Raw genomic sequence first — 13,954 nt, forward strand, 5'->3', positions numbered from 1 at the left:
AAATTTAATAATAATGATTCATAATAAATTTTAAAAATCGAAGTGTATAGACTATCATGTTAGCAATGTTACTCAAAATTTTAAATGACATGACAGTTTATACATTGAGAGAGAGAGAGAGAGCTGGATATCTATGAGTGAAAATGTCCCATATACTTGGTCCTCTACCCCCTTCATTTGCTGCACCTTCATACTGGAAATTTGAAAGAACACACATATGAACATAATAATATTGATCATATGCTTGACATCTCAGGACATTTGTAGTAAAACTATGATATAAATTTACATAAAGAAAACTGTGACTTAGTTACCTGATAAGATGCCGATGCTGTCCCAAAAATGAAACCACTGGGAAAAACTGGTCCGGTTAAGTGAAGCAGTGTCATAGCTTGATGAAATAGCAATGCCATTAGTCAATAAGCCAAGAAGAATTAGGAGGCATAAGACTGCAAGGCCTTGATATGCCATGATTGACTCTGTTTTTATTTTTTTTATTTTTGTGGAGCACTACATAATCTAATTTATTTAAGGACATGCAATCTGTTAGTGATCATAGCTGTCCTTCAACTGATTGTTTGACATTGTACGTAAAATTATAGTCTATAGTCTATAGATATCCACAAGATTGAGAAAATTCCTCTAATTGGATTGATTAATTAGACTGTACAAAGACTTTGTTTATATACAATGAAAACAGAGCAAACCGTGATTAGCTTTTCTAAGTAACTTTTTCTCTCTTAATCTTCTCTCTCTAAACTGTTACAAACAACTAATCCTATCAAACTTAACAGTTTGGAACCGCGGCTATTAAACTATTAATACAACGTCCATGTGCCTCTCACGTTGTAGGATAAATAAATCTAAAACTGCAAAAATTTTAAGCAAGGAAAATACTAAATGGTTTAAGTGGTGCTTCAGTTTAAAATGTTGTGCCCACATGGATGGCCCAAGTAGCTTCAGTGGTCTCACGCCTCAGAATTCGGGTTTAAATGGGCCAGAGTAATGATACCGTGCCATATAAGCCATCTTTTTGTTCATAAAAAAATTAAAAAAAAAAAAAAAAAAAAAGACGACGGTTGTTAAGCCATTAATATGAGCTTCAGATCTGTGAATATTAATGAGGCTTATCTTGGATAGCAAGCCTGAGAACTGAGAGCTTTTGTTAAAAAGTCTGGTTATTGTGATTGAGAGGTAATATGTAGCAATTTGATCAATACACCTTCTTGGACTCTCTCTCACTACATGACAGTCCACCTCTATATGCTTGGTTCTCATGAAAAATTGGATTCTCTCCAATGTCCAGTGCTACTCGATTGCCGTAGAATGACAAAGCTGGTTTAGAGTGATCAATCTGGAAATCTTTTAAGAGAGCTAAAATCCATGTTATCTCACAAACAGCTATTGCCATGCCTCAATATTCAGCATCTGTTGATGACCTAGAGACTATGGGATAGTTTATTTATTTATTTATTTCTAGATGCCCTGACCTCCCAACTCTTGATGTACTGCAAAACTTTATAACCAGCATCTAATAGCCATAGCAGTCTTCCAATTTGTTAGAGTTTTTTACTTTTTAGAGCCCGGTTACATGAATTAATCACCAATATTGTGCAAAATTAGAAGCAGCAAAAAAAAAACCAAATAGCTAAAGTGTAGCATTTATTGTTTTTATGCTCCTATTAAGTCATATTAGCATAGCATTTCTGTCAATTTGGTTCAGTTTAAACTATTTTAGAGAATGAACCGTTTGTAAAGAGTACTAAAAACAAATGTCAACCACAGTTTAATTTATTTATAAACTATCTTGCCTTATATAATAATTGAATGTCAAATACATATTATGTTTCCTTGAAGAAAAAAAAAAAGAAAAAAAGAAAAGAAAAAACCTTACAAAATTTAAAACACTTTTGAATATATAGATGGATTAATTTAGAAAATATAATATATTATATCAAGTAGTTATTAATATATGATACGTGTATAATGTGGTAAATGTACGTACGTCAATAATTTGGTATTATTCAAAAAAGTATGTACATTTTAAAAAGTCAGCAAAAAACAACGGAAACAGAGAAAGAACGTTATGTGCATAGTATGCGTACAATACGTTGACTTTTATTAAAAAAAAAAAAAAAGCGAAAACATGTCTTATATATTTTCTGATATAAATACAATAATTTGTGTGTTTCAGCCATATAGAAGGTTCTCAACAATTTAATTAATAAAGAAAATTATTTTTATAGCCATTAATAAAACAACAATAAAGATAATATTCATCCAAAAACTAATAATAAAAAATAAATGATCTTATTATATCACTTTGTTAAAAAATATTCACATTATTTAAAAAGAGTTTGAGACTAACACTTATAAATTAATCTCATCTATTATTTTATTTTAAAATAAATTGATAAATTTTTCCTTGCATCATGCGGTTTGGGACTAATTATATTAATTACTTCAAGTTTTTTATTTATTTATTTAATTTTTATTTATTTTTTTTTATTTTTTTTGTTGAGAAGAATGCTGACTCCTTAAGTGGGATAAATGTTGGGGTGAGATGTGAGAAGAGACAGGGGTTGGGCCTAAAGCTTCTCGACCTAGAAACATTGTAATTTCAACTATGCTCAATACACTAGTAAAGGAGTCTATTTGGGATCGAGTACAATGTAAAATGTGGGCCAAAATGGCCCATTAGCATTAATTTTTGAAATATTTAGCAACAGAGCACTGTTTCGGAAATAATTAGGAAAATACAACTTTTTGTGGTACTCGAGCATGGTGAGCTCGAGTACCATCTTTTCATTGGTCAAACATCTTCTCAAAAAAAAGCGCCGCTATAGGGCCCGAAAACGTCACTATAGGGCTTAAAAACACCACTATAGGGCCCCTTGAACCTGTTATGGGGACTTATAAAAAATTTTGCAGGAAAACGCCGCTATAGGGCCCGAAAACGTCACTATAGGGCCCCTTAACCTGGTAGGGGCTTAAAAACTCCGCTATAGGGCCCGAAAACGTCACTATAGGACCTAAAAACGCCACTATAGGGCTCCTTGAATATGGGGCAACGGTGGATTAAAAAAACATGGTACTCGAGCTCACCAAGCTCGAGTACCAGAAAAAGTGGTATTTCCCTAATTATTTCCGAAACAGTGCTCTGTTGCTAAATATTTCAAAAATTAATGCTAATGGGCCATTTTGGCCTAAAATGTGACCCATATATGTGATCCAAACCATAGCCAAGTACTGGCCAGTCCACTGGGTGGCCTATTTTTGTGAAAGCAGGCAAGCAGCCAGATAAGATGATTCACAATGATTCTAAATTATGCTTATGCTTTTGGGACTCAAATTAGACTGCATTTGGAAACTACGTACATTGCTTCGCCCAAAGGAGAAACCAAACAATAGATGCTTTTATATATATAAAAGAAACATTCGAGTTTGTAAACAGTGACATTAATTTAATTTAATTTTAATTTATTGAATACAGATTACAGACATTATTTAAACATGAGTATATCCGTAGTATCTATATAGTTCAACATGAGTATAGTCCTAAATTTGTCATCTTATGGCTTGAGGAATTTCTTAAACCAACGTGCAGACATTTTCGGATATCTTTTCAACCCATTTTTATAGTCTACATAGTTGATGCCAAACCGAACGGAATAACCTGCACCCCATTCAAAGTTGTCCAATAATGACCATGCAAAATATCCCTTCACATTAACACCATCCCTACATCAAAAAATAGATCAATTGGACTTTAGACATAACAACTTTCATAATTGTTAATACAACATATTGATATTATTAGTAATAATATAAAGTCATATTTGTATTAGATCCAAAAGAGAGAGGTCTTCTCAACTTACTTAATAGCCTTAAGAATATACTGAAAATGGCGATGGTAATAATCAATTCTATAGTTGTCTGCAAGGGCTTCCTTAAGCGACAATGTGTCATTATTGAACTCAGAAATCCCTATATTATAGTGGCAGATTATTAGATTCAAATGGAAATCAAACTGCCATTCCTTTCAAATTTTATATTTCTGGCTTGCACCATAACTTTATGTGACCATAATTGAAAAGTTCAAAAGAAAATTACCATTCTCGGTAATAAAAATTAGTGGATCATTGTACTTTGTCTTGGCGTATAATAGACTATCTCGAATTCCCCTGGGATAGACATGGAGCCAACTTGAAGCAGCCTGAAATGTCATTTTAAAGAAAAAATTTAAATTCAATAAGTATTCGGTATAAAACTCTCTTTACACACTAATGAAATGATGCCACAATATTTCTTTTTCTTTTTCAAATGGGAGAACAGAGAATACCGCTAACAATAACAAATTAACAACTTAAAATCCAATTCATACGCACCTCTGGACCGATGGGAATCCCATTGCGCTCAGCTGCCACAATAAAAGAAAAAAGCATGGTCTTGTTAGTACGTATGAGTTACATAAGAAAATAGAAATCATAGATCCAAATGATTGAGTTCGAACAAGAAAGATTAGCTCGCAAATCTGTTAAGTAGCTTGGCTTTTCAGCTTTGGGTGCATCAGCAGCATAATTAGTAGTATAGTAGTTCAGCCCTAGAAAATCAAGTGACCCTTTTAATAGCTTGGATTGCTCTTTTGTGAATTTGGGTAATCGGTCGCCAACTAGAGATCGCATGCTATGTGGATAGTCACCATTTGTTAGGGGATCCATAAACCTGCCACAAGCCACGAAATTTTAAGTCTTTATTGAACCTACTATACTAAAAAAGCAAAGGATTTTTCTATTCTTTGTAAATAACTAGCAAATGGTGCAATAGATGTCCAAAACAAAGAGTTATGTAGTTTTAGTATACTTACCATCCAAACCTGAAATCATGGGCTCTTTGCGCAGCATCTTGGTCCTGCGTCGCGTTAGAGTATGGCACAACCCAGTCTCCAACTAGGGATATACCCATCAAGCCTTTCTGTGCTTGCTGCACATAGTGAAAGCTTGCTTATTTAAAGACACATTCAAGTCAAGCTAGTGGAATTGTATTTTTATCAACTTTTGACAAATTAATTCATATGCTTTCAACAAAAAAGTTAATGCTTTCAACAAAAAAGTTAATCCAATCCCACACAAATGGAAAAGATAAATGCTTACTCAATTACTAATCCTGAAAAACAAGTTTAACTTAGCAAATTTATCTAAGTTTATATTCACTGCAAATAGTATTAAATGAAGTACCTTGGATTGTCTTGTACCAAGTGCAATGCAACCATATTTATTGAATGGACTACAATTTTCAAAAAAAAAAAAAGTAGTAAAATAAGCATAAAATAGTTTGGTATAGGGAACCTGATACTTTTTCCTGTACACTTCAACGGCAGATGCATGAGCAAGAAGTTGATTATGTGATACCAAATACGGTTCTGTTCCAGAATCTCCACCAGTGCAATTTTTCTTTTGCCAACTAGAACACCGACCTGGGGCTGAATCCCCCGTAACATAACCACCATTGGAGTAGCTCAATGGTTCATTTAGTGTGATCCAATGCTTGACACGATCACCAAATTCTTTATAGCAAAGCTCAGCATAATCCCGAAAATCATCCCTAAACATATACATGCAAAAGTCTCCAAACTATTTAATAACTGACATTAGCTAACTATGTTTGCATTTATACGTTAGCACATCATTTATAGCATTCAGTTATAGATCTAGAAGGCCTAACTATACAAATAGGAAAAAACTCTTTTTTAATATTATTTAAATCCAATAGTCAGGGGGAAAGGAGATTTGAACTTGAATATCTCCAATTTCTAATAGAAATACCAAAAGGTGTCAACTAATTGAGCTATAAAGCTCTTGGCATTTGAGAATGGATAATAATAATAATAGAGCAAGATTTAGGTACAGTATTTAGGTGCTATTCCTTAGGTTTCCCTCTTAAAATGCTAAGTGATTGCTACAAATAATAATAATAATAATAATAATAATAATGCTAAGTGATTGCTACAAATAATGACTAAGTTACAAATTAATGAAACACTTTCTAACTTAATAGTTTTTCAATTCAACTTGTAAATTCCTCGTTTCTCATTTCGATCCTTTATTTTTATTATGTTTTCAATGCAGTCATTCCATCAAAATTTGTCCAATCTCACTCTTTGTTTTAATATTTTCATTTTTCAAAAAGATATCATTTTAGAGCATCCACATCAGTGAATGCAAAATTCTCGTCTATTTTACACGGAAAAACCTACTTTTTTTATTTTACACACCCATTTTTACAAAACACTCACATTAGTTTATCTATTCTACACATTAATTCAATAAAATATTCATTTTTTTACAATTTTTTATTATTCCCTCCCTCGTTGCCCCTCTCTCTTACAGACCCACAGTTCGTCACTACCAACGATCACTCCACACCCAACCACCATCATCACCACCCCCACCATCATCAAGGAAAACCCACTCAATCCCAAACCCATTAATCACCCACCCAACCCGAAACTCAGTCAAGCCAAATCATCACCCACCCAATTGGCGGCAAGATCATCAAAACCCACCAATGAACCAGAAAAGCCAAGCCGATCAAGATCAAAACCCACCGACCCACACCCACAATCAACCAAAAAACCAAAGAAAAAAAAAAAAAAAACCAGCAACCAACAGATCGGAGTGAGATCGAGGCCTCCAGCCTAAGCAAGATTGACACCTCGCAGCACCGCCACCACCTAGCGACGGCCGTCGGCCTCAAGCTCAACCAAAAATAGATCAAAACCCACGAGATTCTAGGCGATAGACCCGTCAGAGAACTCCGTTCGTGTTGTAGGCGATGGACTCGTCCGGCAACTCGGCTTGCTCGACCTCGTTCTCATCGGCGGCGATGGCAATCGGCAGAAGCTGGAGGAAGAAAAATTGATGAGATGAGAGAAAGAGAGAGCTATGCTATGCGCTTGAGAGAGAATGAGAGTGAGAGCAGAGACGAGACAAGAGAGAGATAAAACTATTTAAAAATTAAATACACATGCTACAGTGCCCGTGTAAATTTACATGGGTACTGTAGCTCGTTGAAAAATTTAAAAGACTTTACAGATTTTTAAACAGATTGATGTGGAGTGTTTTTCGGTTCAAAATGTGTAAAAGTGGTCGAAATGTTTATTTTACACATTTATAAAACAGCTGATGTGAATGCTTTTAGTGGAGCAAATTGGACAGAAGGGCTATACTGGGAACAGAAAGAAGTAAATAACTCTTTATAGGACTATATTAAAAACAAAAGGAAGTCAAGTGTCTTATTTGAAATTGTATGGTAATATTACGTTAATGTATCATATCATGATCTCACAGGAAAAAAAAAAAAAAAAAAAAAAAAAAAAAAAAAAAAGATCAATTATAAATTCTTGACAAATTATATCAAACCCAATAATTCCGTAAGGCAGTGATCTAGCAACTTCACAAATAAGTCATTAACTAAAAATAATAATAATCATAATCATCCCCCCCACCCCCGCGATTCCTTAACTTCAAAATGGGCCATCAATTTAAATTTTACACATCATAATCACTATAAAACTTATGAAAAGTATACTAATTAGAATTCAAATGAGTAAAATGGTCGATCATAATGTAAATTAACCACTTACACAATATGAGGACTCAAAAAACCACCATACTCATCTTCCAATGCTTGGGGAAGATCCCAGTGGAAGAGGGTCACAAAGGGGAGTATACCTGCATTCAGTCATTGCAAACAACTATGAATTAATAGTGCATGCATGATTAGTTGATGACATATGATGGAATTTAAGAATCATTCATGACCTCTGTCTAGGAGCTTATTGATTAGTTTGTTGTAGTATTTGATTCCTTCCCTATTCACACCTCCAAATAGTTTTCCTTCTGAAATTAGTCCCAAAAATGAGACTGTTAGGAACATAATATGGTCACAAAACAATAGCTATTCTATTCCAGCTTAAGATGTGTACTTGATGTACCCATTTTATGTCATTGTCATTAGATGGATCTAACCTTTTATGGGATTATGAAAAGGATAATCTTACTTGGCAGTACTCGAGACCATGAGATTGAGAATCTATATGCATCTAAGCCCATCTTTTTCATAATTCGAACATCTCCCTGCAATGTATAATCAAATAAAAGCATATTGTTTGAAAATTTTGAAATGAGGATTTCTTATATTTTGATTATCTTGTATTTGGTTGGATATGCTGAATAATTAGGGGGAAAAAAAAGCACGTGGAAAACATTATTTTTTTATAAGTACATGTAGCAAACATAATTGGAACCTAAAAATGTTTTTTAAAAAAAGTCAAAACACAAGAGTTAATTAGCAGCACATGCTCGCGTATACACACATATATAACTAGTGGACAGACAATGACAAGGAGGAATTGCCCCAATGACTCTGAGTTATTTTTAGGTACTTCCGGAGTATGGTGAACGATGCTTCCTCTTATTACATTCGTAGTGGGGTCCATTCATTATATTTATCTTAAGATCCATTATAAATTCATTATATTCATCCTAGGATCCATTATAAATGTGACAATAGTAAACACCATATAACCATACTCTGAAAATACCTAAAATGCTTTTCCAATGACTTCTGAAAAGGTTTCAAAGTACGAATTTTAGCTGAACTCCTATTAAATGCTTTTCCAGTTTGCCCCCACTGTAAGAGAAAAACAAAAAGCTGTCCCTAAAATAGCTCGGAGTTCTGATACCCAAAAAAGGGGAAAAGGTTACACAACATTAAGCATTTCAATTCACGGCATTACGAATGTTTATCCCACATTTTTTTCTTTTTTATTTATGTATATTCAATCAGTGGTGGGTCCTATATTTTATACAAAATAAATAGTAATAATAATAAAAAATTTACTAATGTCCACTATTTTTTTTCTTATTCATCTCTTGATATTTCAATTTCAAACTTTGGGTCTGGGTTTCTGCCGTGAACCCGAATTTAAATACTATAAATATAGAGAACAAAATGGTTGAATTCTATATATATATATATATATACATATATTTTAAAGCAATCAAGGCAAAAGACATGTATATAACTTTAAAGGTATAATGCTATACTCTCAACACTTATACATTAATTTATTTTCTCAATTTATTTTAAGAAATTCAATTAGATATCTAAACTTTATGTATTTAGCTTAATATATTTCTTTGATTGTTAGTAACTATAAATTGATATTTTTTTTTTTGTTTTAATATGAAATATATATTTGTAGTTAATTGAAATTACAGAGAATCCTGAGCATAATAATGACTTTGAATCAAATTCTAAAAAAGATCATATATAATTGGTTTATCTTCTTAAAGAAAAATATTTTCATTAAATTTTGCTCCCTTAAATTGAAATCTTGGCTCCATCAGTGGCAATTCTAAGAATTTTATTTAGGGTAAACCTAAATTATACAAAATCTAATAAAAAAAGAACTTCTTACGTTGACCAAAAAAACATATGCAAATACATAAAAAATCTTACAATTTCCTTCTACAATTTTATTTTAAAATTGTTGCATACTAGTATCATTATCAATGTTGTAAGCTACACATCTTTCAAAATTTTAGTTTGTAAGGGCCTAATATATTGTTAAGGGGAACAAAGTTTAAAAACAAAATTTGACTACAAATTTATTTGTCTCGCTAAACAAATTAATATGACTATATATTTTTTAAATTTAACTGTCGAATTGCATGTTATTTATGTTTTTAAAACACATATCAAATTTCATATTAATCGGATGTTATTTACTATTCAATCCATAAACTTATTTTTTTATGTATAATTTTAGACTACCAAAAATCAAATTTAAGTATTTGATTGATGAAAACTATCGATCTTTGATCTTATTGAAATTTTGCAAGCATAGAAAATATAAGAAAAAAATGTAATCTAATTGTAGATTTGTCAAAATTCACATCCATTAAAAAAATATTTTAAGTGAAGTTGCAGCCTTAGTCTGCAACCAAGCTTATTGCCAAATTTTGTCCAAAGTTTAACTATATTGGGCCTAAAAAAAATTTAGGTTGGTTACAAAATTTTTTAAAAGGTAAAAAAGTCATAAATTTTTAAAATTTATAAATAGTAATTACATTTTTCCTAAGTTAGGGTGGTTCTGTGAACACCCTAACTTCAATGTGGAGCCACCTATGGGCTCCATGACAAGAACCCCTGTTATTCTTATAAAGAAAACAAAACTATGCAATTATGCTGCAAGACTTGGTAATTATGAGCTAATTAATATGAGTATTTTCCTTTCTAATTTTTATTATGAACACAGATCAACATATATACCTTGTAGTGATGATATTGATCGACAGCTACGTCTCCATTGCTTCCATTCACTATCCTTTCTGCAATTTCATTGAAAGGATTTTTTTTTCCCTTTTACTATTTAAGAACTTGTAATTAGAGGCATAAGAAAAATTGAACTAGTATTTAAGACAACCATAACATATATACAACTTATTTCTAATTTGGAATTTGTTACGGAAGAAAGGAAGGAACAGGAAGAAAAATGAAGAAAAATAAATACCAAAGACAACCATTACATTAATGTTGTTGACTTCTTGTTCTTTCTTTCTTTCTTTCTTTCTTTTTTTTCTTTTTTCTTGAGAATTTTTGTTTGTTCTTTTTAAATATCAATTGGGGATAAGTATTCTCAAACTCCATCATAGATCTTGTTAAAACCAAATAAATGGTGTAGAATCTGTAGATAATGTTAGGTCATTAACATTTAAATAAACACTAGTATCAAATCTTTACCATACAATTTCATAATAAAGCCAAGGATGCAAGTTGTTACTACTTTTCATTTGGTTTCACCAATTATATTACTTTATTACTTAACATCATTTTAAGAGAAATGTTATGTCTATAACATTTTTACAGTACATTCACAACAAATCCTAAAGTGGTAGATTGTTATTGGTTATTATAGGTGGGCAAAAAAGTAATATAAGTTGTTAATTCAAATTAGAAGCAATAACAACTTATTATCTATAACTTGTTATGAAAATATTATGGACGTAGCATTTCTTTTATTTTAAATAACAAAAACAGCTAATTTTATATTCCTTTAAATTTAATAATAATGATTTATAATAAATTTTATAAATCTAAAAGTATATTGACTATCATATTACTCAAAATTTTAAGTAACATGACATTTGGTACAATGTTGGAGAGAGAGAAAGAGACCTGGATGTTCATGAGTGTAAGTGTCCCATATATTTGGTCCTTTACCATCTTCATATGCTGCACCTTCATACTGGAAATTTGAAAGAACACGAATTTGCAAATAATAATATTGATCTTATGCTTGACATCTCGGGACATTTGCTGTAAAAACTATAATACAAATTAACATAGAGGAAATTGTGACTTTGTTACCTGATAAGCCGCTGCTGCTGTCCCAAAAATAAAACCTTCGGGAAAACTGGTCCGGTTGAGTGAAGCAGTATCATAAGCACTGCCATGGCTTGAAGAAACAGCAATGATATTAGTCAATAAACCAAGAAGAACTAGGAGGCCCAAGACTGGATAGCCTTGTGATGCCATAATCGATTTTGGATTTTTTTTGTGTGTAGAGCTGGTATTATCTGCTGGTTTTTTTTTTTTTTTTTATTTATAAAGGAGCATTACATATCTTATCTATTTAGAAAAGAAAAAAAAAAAAAAAAAAAAAAAAAAAAAAAAAAAAAAAAAAGAGGAAAAGGACAGGCAATATTAGTCAACATAGCTGTCCTTCAACTGATTGTTTGACACTGTACATAGGACTATAGCTATCCTCCAAAATACAATGTCACTTTGATTAGCTTGAGAAAATTTCTCTGATTGGATTGATTAATTATTCTGTAAAATGATTTTTATTTATTTATTTATTTATATATATATACAGTAAAAACAGAGGAAATTGTGATTATCTTGTCTAATAGGTAATCCTAACAAACTTAACAGCTTGGACCCATGGGTATTAGAATAAATCTAAAGCTGTTGGGGGAAAAAATCCTAAATCCTCTCAATATTTATGTGTGAATTAAAATTAATGACTACCAAGCATTAGTAATATTATGGAAAAAAAAAAAAAAAAAAATTCAGCAAGTACCATGTAAACACAACTACACAAGAACACCAAATTTTACATGAAAAATCCTTCGACATAAAGGGAAAAACCACGAAGCAGCTCTGAAAAATATCCACTATAAAATAGAGATTACAACTATTAAGTTTACGCTAGACTTGAGTTCACAATAAATTGAATACACAACAAATTAAATCTCAAGGAACAAATACAATCTTACCACAAAGCCAATAACAAGATCTTCCTCTAAATACTCTTACTCTCCATGGTTGTAGCATTCAAAAATTCAATAAGAACTTTACTAATTTATCTTCTTTGTGTGTAACTTGAGTATAAAAAAAGTCTCATTTTTCTTTTTCACCCTCTCACGCTCTCACAGTGTATTTCTCTATCTCTTCGGATTGCACATCTCGAGCTGAAGCTCTCTCTTTCTCTGTGTTTCTTGCTCATTCTGGAACTCACACAAAGTAGCCAAAATGGCTATCCGTTTTGTTTCAACTTCCCACAAGGCCGAATAGCCTTTCTTTTCTTTTTGGCTTCTTGTTCTTTTTCTTCAGCGTGTCCAACACGCTTTGCTTCACTTCTCATTAAGTCAGACTTCTGACAAAGACAAGAGTGACATGCTCATTAAATGAGCTCTTGACAAGGCATGTGGGCTGGACCCACACGGTGCTTTGCACCCAACAAAAACTACTAACAATTTAAGTAAGAAAAAAACCAAACGGCTTTCATTTAACCATTATCTTCTTTCTTTGTTAATCTTTGACAAACATAGCTTTCTCTCTTGAAAAAACATTTGACAGCAAATTTAAACATAGCTTTGTCCATTATTTAACTCATCTATTTCAAGATTGCTATTTCCAACCTATTTCTGGAATTGCCTCTGGATCTCAATCACTTATATAAATTCAAAAAACATTTGACAGCAAATATAAACTGAAATCCTAGCTAATTCAATAGTAGAAATAATCCAAATTTGTAGACATTAAAAAAAAAAAAAAATGGAAGCAGAGTTCAATATAGAGAGACTCATATGGAAGTGGAACTGTTGACCTTGCAGAGAGTAAGAGGCAGGCAAACTTGACGGACACTCAACAAAGAAAAATAGGTTGTATATTTCATCAATGCTGAATTCGATGTCACTATGATATGGTGTGTAAAGTTGTGATTTACAACTATGTTTTATGTTGGTTTTATTCCAGGACAAAAGTGTTGTAATTGCTTTAATTTTATTCCTTGAATTTTGTGAGATTTTATTGTATTGGGTTTAGTATTAAGTTGATGAAGAATTGAGTATGTATTGGATGAACAAGTGGATTTCACGAGTGTTTCGCTAGAAACTAACCTGCGAAAGAGCCACGTGAGAAGCACATGCTGGAAGCTGAAGAGTCATGTCAAGTTGTCAGTTTCTACAACACACACACACCCATCTTTTAGGGGGAAAACTATTTATCCTTAGTGAGAAATCATTCTAATCTCTTCTCCTTCCCTCTCCCATTGTCATGCCTTGAGAGGAGATTTGTAACCAAACACAACTCATACCTTTTTAGCATGTAGAGAGTGTTTTGGAGCTTGGGAAGTTTTGGAGATTTGCCAAAAGAAGTCGATGAGGCTTGGCAGATGCAATCGGGCGTATTGCGAGATTCGAAAAACTAGAGAAAACATGACTCCAAAAAGTCCGTTGGTACCAAGAGCTTGGAGGGCTTAAGTACATTGAGTAGATTAGGCTTTAAGGGTCTTTTGTTATTCGCATTCTCTAACTTTATTTTCTAGTGGATCGATTTCGATTTGGAAAGTCGCGGAGAGGTTTTTCACCAAGTTCTTTGG

At 32.3% G+C, this 13,954-nt stretch overlaps 1 protein-coding gene across 4 annotated transcripts in view; it reads right to left on the reverse strand.

Moving 5' to 3' along the window:
• Positions 1–3,445: 3,445 nt before the first annotated feature.
• LOC126718443 (beta-glucosidase 12-like) overlaps positions 3,446–13,954 on the reverse strand; it is a 91,623-nt gene continuing 81,114 nt past the window's right edge. The window contains exons 1-14 of one of the 4 annotated variants that reach the window (XM_050420672.1): positions 12,189–12,248; positions 11,437–11,524; positions 11,245–11,314; positions 10,339–10,397; positions 8,063–8,138; positions 7,824–7,901; positions 7,646–7,733; positions 5,349–5,604; positions 4,868–4,983; positions 4,514–4,725; positions 4,389–4,420; positions 4,114–4,216; positions 3,879–3,987; positions 3,446–3,741 (exon numbers count right to left, since the gene is read on the reverse strand). In XM_050420672.1, coding sequence (XP_050276629.1) covers positions 3,573–3,741; positions 3,879–3,987; positions 4,114–4,216; positions 4,389–4,420; positions 4,514–4,725; positions 4,868–4,983; positions 5,349–5,604; positions 7,646–7,733; positions 7,824–7,901; positions 8,063–8,123 — 1,224 coding nt within the window. In that variant the 5' untranslated portion in view covers positions 8,124–8,138; positions 10,339–10,397; positions 11,245–11,314; positions 11,437–11,524; positions 12,189–12,248 and the 3' untranslated portion in view covers positions 3,446–3,572. Of the gene's footprint in view, positions 3,742–3,878; positions 3,988–4,113; positions 4,217–4,388; positions 4,421–4,513; positions 4,726–4,867; positions 4,984–5,348; positions 5,605–7,645; positions 7,734–7,823; positions 7,902–8,062; positions 8,139–10,338; positions 10,398–11,244; positions 11,315–11,436; positions 11,644–12,188; positions 12,249–13,954 lie in introns of those variants that run through there. The other 3 variants (XM_050420665.1, XM_050420649.1, XM_050420657.1) reach the window with 3 other exon arrangements.

The sequence above is a fragment of the Quercus robur genome, chromosome 1 (assembly GCF_932294415.1).
Source record: "Quercus robur chromosome 1, dhQueRobu3.1, whole genome shotgun sequence".
Lineage (NCBI taxonomy): Eukaryota > Viridiplantae > Streptophyta > Magnoliopsida > Fagales > Fagaceae > Quercus > Quercus robur.